General features: G+C 41.4%; 1 protein-coding gene across 7 annotated transcripts in view; it reads left to right on the top strand.

The window, feature by feature from the left end:
- KDM4C (lysine demethylase 4C) overlaps positions 1–16,944 on the top strand; it is a 259,002-nt gene that overhangs the window by 178,894 nt on the left and 63,164 nt on the right. For all 7 annotated transcript variants that reach the window (XM_077344954.1, XM_077344951.1, XM_077344953.1 and 4 more), the window contains exon 16: positions 7,576–7,631. In XM_077344954.1, the coding sequence (XP_077201069.1) occupies positions 7,576–7,631 (56 nt within the window). The remainder of the gene's footprint in view (positions 1–7,575; positions 7,632–16,944) is intronic.

The following is a 16,944-nucleotide window of genomic DNA, read 5'->3' on the forward strand; positions in this document are numbered from 1 at the left end:
TGGTTTTTGACTTCTTGGTTGTTTTTTGGCGGAATGCAGCCATCTAGGTCCCTATTAGGATGCTGTGGAAGGCCCATATATAACCTACCCTCCAATAGCTGCATGGGTTGCCAGTGGAATTCCAGATCAGGTTTAAGGTATTGGTCTTAACCTTCAAGGTTATACATGGACCCTGTGTATCTAAGGGACTGTCTGTTCCCAGAAGATTAAGATCATCAAATGCTAATATGTTGGTGGTCCCTGACCTGAAGGAAGCATGTCTGGTCTCGGCCAGAGCGTTCTTGGCCATGGCCCCAACCTGTAGGAATGAGCTGCTAACTGAGACCCGGGCCCTGATGAAGATACCAAATTTCCACAGGGCCTGCAAAGCAGCAGTCTTCCACCAAGCATTTGGCTGAAGCCAGAAAGTACACAGCTAACAAAACATAGGGGCCTTCCCCCATTTATCTCCAGTCAATTCCTACTTATAACATCATGGGAAGAAATAGATCAGTCAAACAGCAGATAAAAATAGAGCTTTTAAAGTCTTAATATGATTTTAAGTGTGATTTTATAATGGATTTATTTAACATGTATGTTGTAAATAGCCCAGAGCCTGGTTGTGGGGAGCAGCAGTCTTGAAAACTAATAAATAACTAAAGTAAAATATAAACTATGAGTAGAGGAATGCAAATCACTGACATGCAACTAAACTCCTGGAGAATTGTCAGTCATGAGAATGGTAATGACTTAGTGTTCTACACATCATCAGATTATAATATTTCAATAGCAATGCATGTACTTCCCCTGCAATAGTTCTTCTTAGTTATTTTATCTAAATGCATTGATTTTGAGGTTGTTTTTTTAAAGCCTGGCTTTATATCATTGCACTTTCTATTAAAGGAGTCAGTGTGCATGAGTTAAGACAGTTCTTGAAACAAATCAATTTCCCCTTCAAAATGCTGAAGATCAGACCATTTATTGCATATACAGCAAATTGACTTTAAAAAGCTTTGTACATTTGAAGCAATGCGACAAGGCAATTTTTATATGGACAGTTCTTTAATTGATGTCTTTTGAAAATTCCATTGGAACTTCATTATTTTTAGCAGATTGAAATCAAGTGTGACAACCTTATGATGATGCCCATCTCTCTTCTATAGAGTACTTCCATTGCAAACCCATTTTCAGGAACTTATAACTCAGCCATAAGATTAGCCACATATGCAAAATTCTTGGTCTGTAGGCAATCTTTTATTCTTTCTTCCAGCAAAATTGGTTATTAACAGTTATGGAGTATTGTACCTACAGGAAATGTTTGGTCTTCACAATGTATTCTGAATTTTTCTTTTCATTCAGCTACCAGAAAAATCATTACTGGAAAAAAAAATCTTTACTATGAGAATCACATTTGTTTTTGTTCATTTTAATAGACTTTGTGTTTTCACTTCATAAACTTCATGTTTTTTAATCAAGCCATTTATATTGAAGATTATTTTCTGATACAATCATGACAGCATGTGCTTGATGAAGAAATAACCTTCTGACCTGATGTGATAAGAGATACTTATAGTGAAAATAGAGTCTGTTCTTTAGCACTTAGCTAGGGTACTGTTCTTTAGAAGCTTTCTTGACAAGAGATAGCAATTATTAAGGTCCTTGCTCTTTGACAAGAAGGTGACAGAGGTGGGTTACCTAATATACAATTAGCTGAGCATCTAATCTAACCTAATCTAACATTTTTATTCTTGTACACATATTAAGCACATACTTGAGACTAAAACTCACCCAAATCAGTTTGTCCTGATTTTACTTTCTTAATTTATGGCCTGTCTTTTTTTACTGAGGCTCAAAGTAGGTTACAAATATTTTCTTAAAAATTGATCTGACAGCATACGAAATCCAATAGGAAAATGATGCAGTAGGACTAGGATTACAAAAAGGCTTTTGGTGGAATAAAGTTGCAGAAGGGGACAGACTAATCTCTCTGGGGAGAAAGTTCTAGAACTTTGGTGTCATGACTGAGATTGCCCTCTCTTGGATTGACACCTATCTTATTTCAGATGGCAAGGGAACATGAAATAGGGCTATGGAAGATAACTGTAATGGTTAGGCAGTTCATATGAGGTTAGGCTGTCTTCCAAGTTCCAAACCATATGGTCCCAAACTATAAAGGACTTTGAATGTCAAGACCAGCACCTTAAATTTTGTCCAGAAACTAATTAGAAGCCAGTGTATATGGGCCAGGACTGGAATGATATGGTTCCCATGACCCACTGCAGTCAATATCCTGGCTGCAGCATTCTGTACCAATGGAAATTTCCAAACACTTTTCGAGGACAACCCCCATAAGAGGGCATTGTGTTAATCTAATCTAGATGTAACCAGAGCATACACCACAGTGGCCAGACCTTTTCTGTTCTGGAAAGGGTACAGCTGTCTTAACCAGTCAAAGTTTATAAAAGGCACTCTTGGCCACAGCTGCCACCTGCTTGTCTAGCAGTAGGCCAAAGTCCAAGAACAATTCCAGATTATGGGTGTGTTTCTTCAAGTGGAGTGGAACCTCCTCCAGAATGCATGAAACATTAAATCCTAGGTCAAACCTTCCACCAACCAGTAGCACTCCTGCCTTGTCAGAATTAAGCTTCAGTTTATTAGCCTGCATCAGCTTTAAATATGCATTAAGGCATTGGTTTAGGGTTTCTATAGCCTCCCTGGGGTCAGCTGGACGTGCAAGATGAAGCTATCATCTGCATATTGGTGACCACTGAGACCAAATTTCTGGATAACTTCTCCCAGCAGTATCATGTTGTGTTAAATAGGAGACAAGATGGAACCTTGTGGGGCCCTGTAGACAAAAGTGTAGGGGGCTAATCACTACCTTTAGAAACCAAATAGGAAGGTTGGTTACATATATGTATAATGAGGCTGCAGAAGACCTGGGATCATTTTGATTCAGAAATCAAGGTCATGTTGACAGAAGATGCAGTACAGAATCTAATATATACAGCTTCTGATAATCTAGGTGAAAGCCTTGGCTGCATAATCATCTAGATTGTAAAATTAACCCAAGGCTCTAGAAACTAGAATAATTTTCTGCCTTGTTTTGTTCTGATAACTTGACTGTCAGCCATGGCATTGTAAAAGAAAACTTTGGAGCGTAATTGTCAGTGGCAAAAGAAAGGCACTCAAGCACAACTGAACCACATGAATTTTTTAAATTTGCAAGTATTCACAGGTCATTTTATGTCTCCAGTGCTGATTATTTATTTATTTACGTTTTTAAAAGACAGCCATGGTTGCCAATGTAGTAACCAACCATAAATTAAAAATCAGACTGTGAACATAGAGAAGGCCAGTTCACAATATATTTGCCCCAAGGCAGATCCTTCTGAACATTATACCAACCGTTACTGAAGTATTCTTCAAAAGTCTATATAAAATTTCAGGTTAGTTATAACAGTATTTCAGTTAGCTGTAGCTGCCTCAATTAATAAAACCTGGAAGATAATTTCTAGTTTTCAGTTATGTGAATGAGTATGGTTGATTATACATTGTAGTACAAATAACAGATTTCTGTACTGAGGTGTTTAGAATCTAAATTTATGTAGAGGGATTAGACCTGAAGGTGTCCTTGGGCACTGATAGAACTAGATGAGCAAATGGTTCAGCAGGGATACATAAGTAATATGAATGAAGAAACACTGAATGAGGCCACAGAAAATACGTTTGTGCAATATATTAGTAGGAAATTAATTATAGAGCAGGAGAGGTTTTGTGATTGCTTGACTGTGTGGGCTTTGTTAATATAAGTGGAGAGTAATCTTGGAGAAGAAGGTTTGAGAAGAAGAATGAGAATAAGCAATTCAGTCTTGGATGTGTTGATTTTGAGATAACAAGGAAATATTCAGGCAGGAATACCAGAGAGGCAGATGGTGATATGGAACTGGATGGGAGGGCGAAGGGACCAGAGCAGAGGGTGAAATATGTGCACCATAAGTGTTGGATTTTATTGAAAATTGTCACTTGAGGAGCTCATGCAAAGACATTATGTAAAGAGAGGAAAGAGAGTGGACAAATAACAGAGCCCTGAAATAGCCCAATAGAAACTGTAAAGCAGAGAAAGAACATCTCTAGATTTATCTTGGAGGGCTAAACCATGGAGAAAATCAAAGAGGAGATTTACAGCTATATCATGGGTTAGGGCTGAAAAGTAGTGAAAATAGAGTTAAAAACTCTTTACAGTTGGTAGTTAGGGCATCATAGTAATTGCAGTGAAGGCAATTTCAGTGGAATTTCAAGAGTAGAAATCAGGTTATAAGAATATGTGTTTATGGCAGGAAGTGGTTTCTCTTACTGTGGGTATAGCAGGATTCAAATGTCTAATTTTAACGAAGACTGTTTCATGTATCGTTGATTAGTTTTAATGTAAACCGCCCTGAGCCTTCGGGGAGGGCGGTATATAAATCTAAATAAATAAATAAATAAATAAATAATAAATAATTCATTCCTGAGAATAAAGAGCCTTTAATATTGAATGTCAAAGACATCTAGTTGAGAAACTAGCTTTACTGTTTTTTCTTTTTTCTTGCCTTGCCTTCCATCTTATTGTTCAGCCCCACATTTGGATTGCACTTGCACAGGCCGACCACAGAGCATTTTTCTTAATAGCTAAAGCTCAAAAAATGTCCCAGAAAGAAGGCACCATGACGTCCATCAGATAACATTAGGTTACCCACTTGTACTTGATGGCATAGTGGCATCTCTGTGTCATTCTCTCTCGTAGGGAATGAGAGAGGTTTGCAAGGCCAAAAGCCTTTTTCCAGATATTCATATGGTCTCAGGCTTGACCAGGGGTCTATGATTCTTTTTATGTCCACTGCCTGCTGTTTTGAAATAATTGGAGAATCTGTCTAGAGTTGGGTCTATTGGTGTCCTCTGTTTATAAATTCCTTACTGCTATTACAGCTGTTTGCTCCAGGAATATTGATCTCTCTCATCTGGAGTTGTAATGTTGGGAGATCTCTAGGTGCCACCTAAAGTTTGGTGACCTCATATAGTACATGTGCCCTGTATGTACAGTCACAGTGCCAGTAATGTAATGATTACCGAGGGCTAGTGTTTCAAGCAGGTATACTAGCACAAATATTTTGGACCAGAGAAATCTTTCAAGCTTTTCAATAGGTCAATGAAAATAAGTCACATCAATAAGTGATTGCTTTTCACCAAAGTTGATAAAGAAGGGCGTTTGAGTTAAGTTCAGATATGGTTGAAACAAAGGTCCATATCCATTCTGAAAATGATTGTTTTGCTCTTTTGTTTGTCAGTGCTGGGAGCCAATGGACTCACATCCAGTTTTCTGTCCTTTGCTGATGGCTCACTGTGCGGTGCAGCCTTTAAACATGTTTACTGAGAAATGAATCTCACTAAGCCTGCAACAGTATTTATTACCTAGTAGAACTATAAAGAATTTACCATCTACAGTGAACATACCCTTTAATTGCTATAAAAAGGTAAAGGTATCCCCTGTGCAAGCACCAGGTCATGTCTGACCCTTGAGGTGATGCCCTCTAGCGTTTTAGGGCAGACTCAATACGGGGTGGTTTGCCAGTGCCTTCCCCAGTCCCCCGTTTACCCCCCCAGCAAGCTGGGTACTCATTTTACCAACCTCGGAAGGATGGAAGGCTGAGTCAACGGTGAGCCAGCTGCTGGGATTGAACTCCCAGCCTCATGGGCAGAGCTTCAGACTGCATGTCTGCTGCCTTACCACTCTGCGCCACAAGAGGCTCTTTAATTGCTATAGGAAAGTATTAAAAATGTATAAAGCCTTGTGTGAAAAGGACTGATATAGGAGTGCCAGATAAGTATAGGAACAATTTCCACATGGAGGGGTAAAACGCAAGTGGCTTCCTGCTTGCAGACATGGGATGGTAAATCTCACATTTGCAGTCCTCCTCATGGAGAGACCCCTCCTGTGTTTTCCCTCTGTCCCATTGCGGCTTTTTGCCTCCTGATGAGGATGCAAGGGAAAACGAGCCAGACTTCTCCCTCTGTTCCTTGGCTTGTCAATCACAGCAAGCCACCAATCACAGCACAGCAGTTCTGTCATGGACTGAAACTTTCTCCCATTCCAGCCCTGAAATTATTTTTTTAAAAAAAGGCATTTCCACGTTGCTATGTGGTAATGCTACAACACAGATGCATCTTTAATTTTAAAAAATCAACACTGCCGCATTGCTGTGGAGAAACACCAGAACGATACAGCATCCCCCCCTCTTTTTGGCATATCTTTTTCAGTTTATTTCTGTCTTGGTGGATTTCTGAAACACTGAACAAGGTCCCTGGAGCACAAAAAGACATTTTGTGCTAATAGTTTACTTTAAAGCAAGCTGCTCAGACCCTTGTATAACCGGGAGAAGACAGCTAGTTCATTTCCTACCTCCAGAAAACATAAATGGGGCTGTTTTTGCCTGTCAGAGTTGTGAGAATGCTGGACAGGTAACTGAAGCTCAAAAAGACCATTGTGTAAATGGTTGGCTTTAAAACAAGCTGCTCAGACCCCTGTATGATCGGGAGAAAGCAGCCTGATCACCCACCCCACCCTTGCCCAGCTCATTCCCCACTTCCAGAAAAGAGAAATGTGTTTTGCCTGCCTGACCCCAAAAAGACCATGGACACTTTAAAGATTTTATTTCACCTTTGATAATGTAGGTTTGCAGTTGTGCTGCAACATGGACTGTGCCATTTTTAAAAAAATTACTCGGAGTAGGAAATGGAGACAGGAGGGTTTGAGAGCGGGACAAAGCTGCCACGACTATTTTTATTTATTTATAATTCAATTTATATCCCACCACTCCCTGGTCAGGCTCATGGCAGGTAACAACAGTCTTAAAATCCCATTTAAAACCCCCATTAAAAGACTTAAAAACTTCCAGCATAGCAGAAAAATATCCCACTCCCACCCCCCTCCACTACCTAGATGACAGAACAATGGAGAAGGAGCGATGTACACTTCAACCACCCCAGGGGGGGCAATAGATCTACTTCACCGACCCCAGCCTCAACCATAAACCTGGTGGGAGAGCTCCGTTTTGCAGGCCCTGCGAAATGATGTCAAATCCTGCAGGGCCCGCAGCTCACCCGGGAGCTCATTCCACCAGATAGGGGTCTTGTGATTCTTCCTCCATATGGCCTTATCCCTGGTTGTTCACTGATGGGACATGCGATTTAGGGTGGTAAATCCAGTTTTCTTGTTTCTCGAAATTGCGAGTTAAAAATGGCCAAATCATGACCTGGCCTTGGGATGTTGGCGGCATCATGCGGAGGGGGCTCTATATACCACCAACATGCAAAGGCTGTCCAGGAACATTTTCCTCATGCAGATATGGCCAGGGATGGTAATTACAAATCATATCAAGGGACTTGTTATGCTTAAGGTTCATGCAGAATGCTTTCAGTCACAGCTAGCCTTTTGGAAAATAGGTACTGGTTGATACCTTATCTGGTAATGTTGTCATCTTTTAACACCTCATTCCAAACTCTGAGGTGCATGGTACATCAGTTTAGATTAATTATGTCTTTTCATTTTCTTTATAGGAATGTTGCCTGTGTAATTTGAGAGGTGGAGCACTCAAACAAACTACTGACAGAAAGTAAGTGATTTATCCAGTTTGGTCAAGGTCATTCATTTGCAGCTTTGTCAGCTTACCGACTGCAAAGAACCTCTGCAGCACATTTTATCAACTGTCCCTTGTTTTCCAATGAGCTATTTGTTAAAGAGATTATTTTCTGTGTGTATCAGAGGATGGTTATCATGTTAACCATTCTACCTTCTGTGCAGGCACACTTGAGACTGTGCAGTTGCAGACCAGCTGCAGGAAGCTACCAGGCATTTTTTGCTTGTTGTTTCACTTCATTATTGTTAATCTAACTTATTTGTATTGTTCTGTTTTATGTGAACCACCCTAAGCTTTCAGTATATAAATATATAATAAATAAATAAAATAAAACTAAATAAGATTTTCTAGAACCTAAGAATGCTCCCTCTCCCCTCCACTGACAGTGTCTTCTTTTTCCTTCCCAAAGGATTGCATGATGGAGGCTCTTCATAGTATTTTTATTAAGAAATAAACCTAATGTCAGTTTTGATGTCATCTGCGTTCAGTGGAATTTGATACTAACTACCTCAGCTCAGAAGACCCAATCCAATATGTTGTTCAGTTTATTTAAGATTCTTAGATTCTGTATTTTTTTGTTTTCTTCCTAAAGTCCCATTATAATTACATTGGCACTCTTCTGCTTGTTGTTTTGAAGAGGCATGCTAAAGTAATACAACTCTGCTAAAATGCGGGAATTAGGATTAATTTTACTTTGTTGACACTAAACCTTATATCTAATGCTTTGATCTTGAAATACATACCTGTCCTTTGGGCTTTTCCTAAACACAATATGCTTTGAATTCCTGGAGCTCTTTTGGCTACCAAAAAGATTACCATCCAATATTTGGAAGGTGTATCTTTTTCTCCTCTTTGGGCTTCTTGATTAATTTCTTGATATGCTAGATCTTTGTGTTAATGATTAATCAATTAATTCCTCCTACAACTTCCATATGTATATCAAAATAATTTCTCACAGTTTGACCAGGAACTCAATATATTACTTGAATTTCTCCACCTACAGAACTTGCCTTTTTCCTGAGCTGTATGTATTTTTCTTAGCTTTTACCATAACTGACAAGTTTTTCATGCTTTTGTTATCCTTTGTTTATATCTATTCTTCTGGTAATATCCCTGAATCTACTCAGGAAATCTTCTAGAATGAGAAACATCTTGTACAAATATCTCTAAATCTTGTTCTAGGACATGTGACCCTGGGGCACAATTTATCAATCTCTATAGTCAATTCTATCACAGCATTTCTCAGTATAGTCATGGAGCATATAAGTATCATGTAATTTCCATTACTATTTGGGAAAGACCCACTGTTTCTGTGGAGGCCAGAAACTTAGGGTTACCAGCTCTGGGTTTGGAAATACCTGGAAGGGGGAGCTTGAGGAGAGTGGTTTTGGGTAGAGACTTCAATGGGATATAATGTTATCGAGTCCACATTCCAAAGCAGCCATTTTCTCCAGGGGAACTGATCCCTGTCACCTGGAGATCAATTCTAATTCTGGGTTTCCATCTGGAGGTTGGCAACCATGAATGAACTCCCATTCCAGTCAAGATAAACCAGATTTGATATGAGTGTTGGTAACCCAGGACAGTGAGTTCTGGTGATTTCATCACTCTGCTGTAGGTCAGTTTGGCAAGAGTGCTCTTGGAGGAAGTTCAATGGATTGGTTGTGTGCTTGTAGAAGGCGAGCCTTTGTTCCAGCTTCACCCTGTTTACTTATGTTTCTGTCAATGAAATTTGAACATGTTTGATCAGTCTGTTAGGAAAAAAAATGGATTTCAGTGCATTTGAGAAATACCTCTGGAACCTTCCATAAAACACTGGTGTCACATTAAAACATTCTTATGCAGATACCAAATTTCATGTTGGGTTTCAAATTGTAGTTAGTCCTACACAGACAGCTTCAGAATGTAATTTATTTTATAATATTCCTTTATCTTTGCAAAAATGAGTCTTGCTTCTTCCAGTGAAAGGTACAGGTAACTTCCAATTAAGTTACTAAGTTAGGTTTCTGTTACTTTGTGAATACATTTTATGAGCTAAAGTGGAAGTTTTGTTTTCTTACCTCTGCTGGTGCTTAAACATTCCACACTCAGCTTCTGCTGATGACAGTATAAAAGAAGCAAATGAAAGCTCATTTGTCATTGTTTGCATGAGCAAGTCTTGCAGTGTTATCTCACATTCAAGTGTATTTTCTTTTGCTCTGGAATTTTGTGATTATGGTGCTTAACATAGTATTACTACCGTTTTGTTAGAAACAAGCATACCATTAACAAAATAATCAATCTGAATCAGTTTAGTATGGCTCTGGATCTTGTACTACTTGGTTTTCTTTTATAGCACTCTCCTAAAATAGTACTGCAACTGAGCTAATGCTGTTTACCAAACCAGTATTTTATTTTCTAATTATAAATACAGAATATTTAAGATTTCCAAGGAATAAAGCTGAACTCCCCCCCCCCCCAATGTCCTGTTGTAGAGAAATTAAATTTTGTACTTAAGACATCAGCAGGGGATGTGGGGTAAGGTTGCCAGGTTGGGAAACTCTTGAAGATTTGGGGATTGACAGTGGGGAAAACAAAAACCTCAGTGGGGTATAATGCCACCCTTCAAAGCATCAGTTTTCTCTAAAAGAACCAATCTCTGTAGTCCAGAGATAAGCTGTAATTGGAGGCTGCCATCCCAAGTTGTACTAGTACTTCAATGCTTTTATTCTGGTAGTATGTGGGATCTGTGTGTGTATATATATATATGCATGTGTGAAAACTCTGCATTAACAAAAATAATTAAGCCAACTGGTAGATTTTCACTGTCCATATGATGGACACAGAAGCTCACATACCTTCACCATGTTAACTTTGTATATGAAGTGGTGCTTGCATTAATAGTTTTCATCCATACTCCATCTCTTACTACAAAAGAGTTTTACAGATCACATGGGGCAAGGTTGACTTGCATTAAGAATACATGTGCCTCTTACCTTCTCTCTCTTGCACCAGTTGCTCCTGAGCCTAATAAGAACCCCGGATGGGCTAGGTCTGGCCTGCAGGCTATTTGTTTGACACCCCTAGCTTAAGGCTGTCTCTAGGAGTTTGTTTCATTCTTTAATAATTTCATTCATCTTCCTTATTTTCATTACTAACCATGTTCAAATTATTTCATTTATTTTTTATTTGTCCCTATATTTCCAGCAATAGCTTTTGCTTCCACGGGAAACTCCTTACTATATTTCAAGCAATTAAAGACAGAATGTATTTCTTCCTTTAACTTTGCTTTTTACCATTCACTTGAACAGAGGTGGCTAACATTTTCCTGACCTTTTTAAATCCTCAAATTTTACTTTTGTTATAAAGATGGATTTTATACATTCATCAGTATTTGAAAATAGAATAACTCATTTTCAGATAGTGTTTTTGCTAAATGTTAATTAAACAACAGGTATCTCTAAACAGAGTGCTGGCAGAAGTAAACAGATTTCAAGATACAGATCAAGAAAATGTCATCTAAACGGAATGTAATGCTTTTCTTTGTCTACTGGGGAGATACTATAAAGGGCATGTTTGAAAATAAACATCTTTTCTGTGCAGATTCTCTCTAAAACATACAGGCATGAAGTGGGGGGAAAGGGAGTGTTTTTTTGTTTATAGAGAAATGCTATAATCTTACAGGGTGTAAAATTAAACTTTTACAAGACTATAGTTAGCTATTTTATATTTTGACTCCCAGATTAAATAGTGAAGCAGTAGTTTCTCCCGTCAATCCATAATTCCTGTTTAACATGTAAATGCTGCCTTCGTGCCCCTTCTGGGGTTTCTCAAAGCCTGAAGAATGTTTAAGGGGTTTCTCAATGGTAAAAAAGCTGAGAAAGACTGTTCTAGATAATCACAGTTCTGAGCTTACACAGAGTCACAATCCCTGCAGAGGCTAAGTTGCAGACTTTAATACAGATGAGACACAACTTCTACCTACATACCCAAGGACGATAACGAGGCTATGTCAGGTATAATAATTTGGGTCTTGATATCTCTGTGGCCATCAGGCTGGAGTAGATTCTGCTACATCTTCAAAACTCAAGGCTTATCTCGAGGAATGCTATCCCTGGTCAGTTCATCATATGTTTGCTATTATAACTTGACTAGGGGCAAATACCATTGCTTTCAGGAATACAATGGGCACTAGATTGGGGGGGGGGGGAAGAACTCTGCAAATGGCCTCTCCCTCCCCTCAGGACCTAGAAAGGCTGCAGGCTGGAGGCCTCGGGCAGGGAACTCAACTGCAGGGGGCGGCTCTCACATGGCAGGGATATGCAGTCTCCGAGCCTTGGAGGGAAGTTGAAGGAGGAGGGAGTGGTCAGGGCTGGGGGACGGAAAGTGATTGGCTGGCCACTGGACAGACAGGCAAGCCGGTTGAAGGAGGAGGCACTCAGGGGTGGGACAGCTACCCTGAGTGGGTGTTAAGCGTTGAGTGGCACTAAAGGCGTGAGACCAGCTCCTCCTCCAAGCCCTTACCAGAAATATTAAGTGTAGTAGATACGTTTGTAGAGTAATGAAAAACAAGCTTCTTTTAAAAAGGACCTAGAATAAGTGTTTTACAAGTTTCATTATCACCAGTGGCCAGAATCTCACACTACTATGTATGAACAAAAAACTTTGGACTCCTTCCACATACATTGGATAATGAACTTTCCATACACTTTCACCTGGACTTCCCTGTGTGAAACAGGGAAATCTTCTTGTAAAGTACATTGAAAGTACATTATCTAACATGTGTGGAATTAGTTCTGACCTCCTGCATATGAGTGGACTGGCAGTTTTAATTCTGGCTGCATCCCTTCATGCCATATTGAAGCTTGTTCTGGTAGGCTCTTGGATTGTTAGGAGTGGCTTTCAAGGGAACAATATTTCTTCCATTCGGAACAGATAATATTTTACTCATGTGGAAAAGCACTTTTATATAGAGAGTGTTCCACATATGGGCCTCTGGATTCTGATCAAATTGTTTCATCAATATTGGGGTGGATGCTTTATTTTTTTGCCAAAATATTGTGTACTTATTATGAATCTAAGGCTGCTTGTAAAGTATTGTGTTCACATGGCAAGGGAATATCTGGGCTCCCTGATGATGACCCTGGCATTTCTCCAGGTGACCCCACCCTGGCATGATGGTGCAAGGGGACACCATGCCCCCCATACTCAGGGGCACGCCCAACAGCCAGACACCATCCCCCTGCAACTCACTCGTAAGGGGGAACTGCCCACACAGTCCCCTGAAGAAGCGGGAGTAGTGGGGGCCACCACAGCACCACCCTGCATCATGCTGGACCCTTCTGAGTCCAGTGCAAACCCCATAGATATCCTCCCATGGGCCCCAGTTATGCCAGGAAGAAGCTCCTGTCCTCGCCTCACCCTCCATGCACTTGGAATGGTACAAGGGCCAGTGGGGTGTGCACCCATCCCGCAGCCATCATCGCTGCAGCCAGCAGCCAGAATGGGAGAGATGGGTGAGACTGAGGAAGAGCAGTGGAAGACCAGTGGAAGTGGAAGGGCTAGAGGGCAAAGAAGGACCTGTAGAGGAGGAGGTGCAACCAGGAGAGGGCCCTGAAGTCCCAAGCAGCCTCCCAGGACTTCACAGGTCTTATACTTCAAATAGCAAATTCACTCCAGTTTGCAAGACAGATTTCTTTTACAAGTTCTTGTTAAGGTCTAAGGTCACAGTACTAAGTTGACTTACACCCTTCTAGAGTGACTGGAATAGGTTTAGAATCACTGGATGAGTATTTGTTCTGGTCAGACAGACTTAGTGTGGATGTGACAGTGTTGTATTTGATTTACTTAGGTAACCTCTAAGCTTTCCAGTTTGAGAGGTACAGTAGGCATCTTATACTTTGTACAATATAAATACAGTTGTAGAAATGTGAAGACAAGAAACTAAAAATTAATATCAAGTAATCTACAACTAATTTAAAGGGTTTTTCTAAAATGTATTCAGCTATCTTTGGAGAGACTGTGGTGTTGGTGTTTATGGGGAGGGGGGCCAGACAAAATTTTTGGCTATGGCAGATGCAAAAATATGGGGTGTCTAGCAAGAATCGTTGCATGTGCCATTAATGATGTCCCCAGCAGAGCCTCTACACATAATGACTTGAATGGACAGGCTCATTCAGTAGCAGGCAGTCCCTGAGGTATTTATTTAGATTTCTATACCACCCATTTCTTTGCAGCTCTGGGCGGTTTACATTGAACATTCTATAACTTACATGGAATGTTATACAGACTGTAACATCAAAGCAACTTTCAGTAAAGCATCAAAAGATTACAATACCACATTTATACTATAAATAACAACAGTAACATTGGGAGGTTAATTATTTCAGTCGTGGGGGGGGGAGCATCTAGGAGGACCAGCAAGTGTTCTGAGTCGGTTGGCCTCAAGCAAATGCCAGGTGGAAGAGCTCCCTCTTGCAGGCCCTGCAGAACTGTGGAAGTTCGGGCAGGGCTCTGATCTCCTCAGGGAGCTCATTCCACCAGGTGGGGGCCAGGACCGAGAAGGCTTTGGCCCTTGTTGAGGCCCGATGCGCTTCTCTGGGGCCAGGGACCCACAGCCAGTTGGAGGTGGCAGAGTGTAAGACTCTTTTGGGAGTTTAGGCAGAGAGGCGGTAAACCAGCATCTTGACTTGTTTCTGGCAGGTTCTGGGGAAAGCTTGTACAATGTGTAACATGTCAAAGTGGATACAGCTTTTTAGCATTGTGTTATGGCTCAGAGGTTGGTTGACATTACTCCTTTCTCAGTGTTAGGGAATACAGATTTACAAGTCCTTTCAAAGGCTATTGTACATTGCTAGTAGGGTACATTCAAAGTACATTGCTGGTAGGGTACATTCAAAATCACGTTATGCATGCATGCATGCATGCTGTAAAAAATCACTGAAGGCTTTAGATTGCTAGTGAAACATATTATTAGGCAGCAGGACAGGTTCTGGCGCACAGAGAACATATACCACAGCATTTTTTTTCTTTTGGCATAAATAAGACCAAAGCTTTGTTGTTATTGTTATGTGCGAAGTCGTGTCCGACCCATCGCGACCCCATGGACAATGATCCTCCATGATCCTCCAGGCCTTCCTGTCCTCTACCATTCCCCGGAGTCCATTTAAGTTTGCACCTACTGCTTCAGTGACTCCATCCAGCCACCTCATTCTCTGTCGTCCCCTTCTCTTTTGCCCTCGATCGCTCCCAGCATTAGGCTCTTCTCCAGGGAGTCCTTCCTTCTCATGAGATGGCCAAAGTATTTGAGTTTCATCTTCAGGATCTGGCCTTCTAAAGAGCAGTCCGGGCTGATCTCCTCTAGGACTGACCGGTTTGTTCGCCTTGCAGTCCAAGGGACTCGCAAGAGTCTTCTCCAGCACCAGAGTTCAAAAGCCTCAATTCTTTGACGCTCAGCCTTCCTTATGGTCCAACTTTCGCAGCCATACATTGCAACTGGGAAGACCATAGCCTTGACTAAACGCACTTTTGTTGGCAGGGTGATGTCTCTGCTTTTTAGGATGCGATCTAGATTTGCCGTAGCTTTCCTCCCCAGGAGCAAGCCTCTTTTAATTTCTTTGCTGCAGTCCCCATCTGCAGTGATCTTGGAGCCCACGAAAATAAAATCTGTCACTATCTCCATTTCTTCCCCATCAATTTGCCAGGAACCAAAGCTTTATTGTTATGTAAATGAGTGACAGAGCACCAATGGGCAGACCTATCAGCAGGCCTGCCTGCGGGGTCCAAGTGACATGCCTGTCAAGCTCTCTCTACCCATCAGGCCTGCTGCGCCTCTGGAAGGTAAAGCATGGAGGAAGCCCAACAGGCATCAGCCTCTATTGGAAGGTCCTCCTAGTCACCTTGCCGTGGCAACAGTCTCCAAAACTGGAAAAGATGCTGCTTGGCACATGTGCAACCTCTTATGGAGGCTCCCACCTCATGGTAGAATCTGGCACACAGGCACAGGCTCTACCCCAAGGATTTGCCTCCACCATAACCATCACTGAGCAGGGCGGGGTGCACCAGTGGGCAGATCCAAATTGTCCCTCCCCATGCTGCAGCCAGCAGACCACAGACACATGGGGAGGGCAACCCTTCAGTAGGCCCACTCAAAGGATCCAAGTGACACACCTTTCAAGCTCTCCCTACCCATCAGTCCTGCTGGGCATGGAGGAAACACCAGAAGCATCAGCCTCTATTTGAGGTCCCCCTAGCCACCCTGCCATGTGAGGCAGCTGTCTCCCGAGCCAGGAAGACACCGTTGTCTGGCACATGTACAGCCTCTTATGGAGGCTCCCACCTCATGGCAGAACCCAGCATGCAGGCACAGGCTCTACCCCCAAAGGATTGACCCCCCACCACTCACTGAGACAATGAAAATAAAACCAACAAAAACAGACATTTACTGCACCAATTACAGGGTGGGAAGCCGCGAGCGGCAAAGGAGGCCAGGTGCACGTGCTGGCCATCCTTTTAAAGCCTGCCACTCTGTCTGCCCTGCCCCAAATTACATGACCTCTTGCAAGCTGCAGACCCTTAATTTCTGCTGGGCCCCAGCTGAGTGGGCCAAGGCATTCATCTGTTTGCCTGTGTCCCCTGCCAGGTGTAATGTCAGCCACGTGCTAAAGGCCATTGCTGCACTTCCTTGTGAGTTACTCTAGCAAAAACAGTGCCCAGTATTTGTGCATGCTATACCTCATGATTATCTCAGTGGGCAGCCTCTTAACAGAGTTCATTTGGGTAGTATAGCTCTGAAGGTTCTGAAAACAAGAACCAGAGTTGCAATGTCAGAATTTGAATTGAGGCTGCATTTCCCCCTAGATATATCTAGTACAAAATCTCTTTTGTTCACTAGCAAGTACAAGAACAGTATTATGCTTATTCAAATTTTATATCCTGCCTTTATGGCCAAAACAACTCACAGAAGCTTTTAAAAAGATTTGTGTCATACTCTAGAAGAAGGATGAAGCACAAAACCATGTTCTGATGGCAAAGTTAAAACAGGAATGGAAGGAGAGCATTTTTATAAAAGAATTACAAATGTAATTCAATGTAACGGTATAGGATAGGGGTACCCAATGTCATGCCCATGGGCACCATGGTACCTGCTGACACATTTTCTGTTACCCGCTAAATGTTTTTAGAAAATGATTGGGGCCAGGTAGAGCTTTTACCCAGCAAGGCTACTGGAAATTTGATTGGATGTGGAATTTTTTTTTTAAATGTTCATTTAGCAGCAGCTGCTACCACAGAAGGAGGAGGTTTTTATTCC

This window comes from Paroedura picta, chromosome 7 (assembly GCF_049243985.1).
Source record: "Paroedura picta isolate Pp20150507F chromosome 7, Ppicta_v3.0, whole genome shotgun sequence".
NCBI classification, from domain to species: Eukaryota; Metazoa; Chordata; class Lepidosauria; order Squamata; family Gekkonidae; genus Paroedura; species Paroedura picta.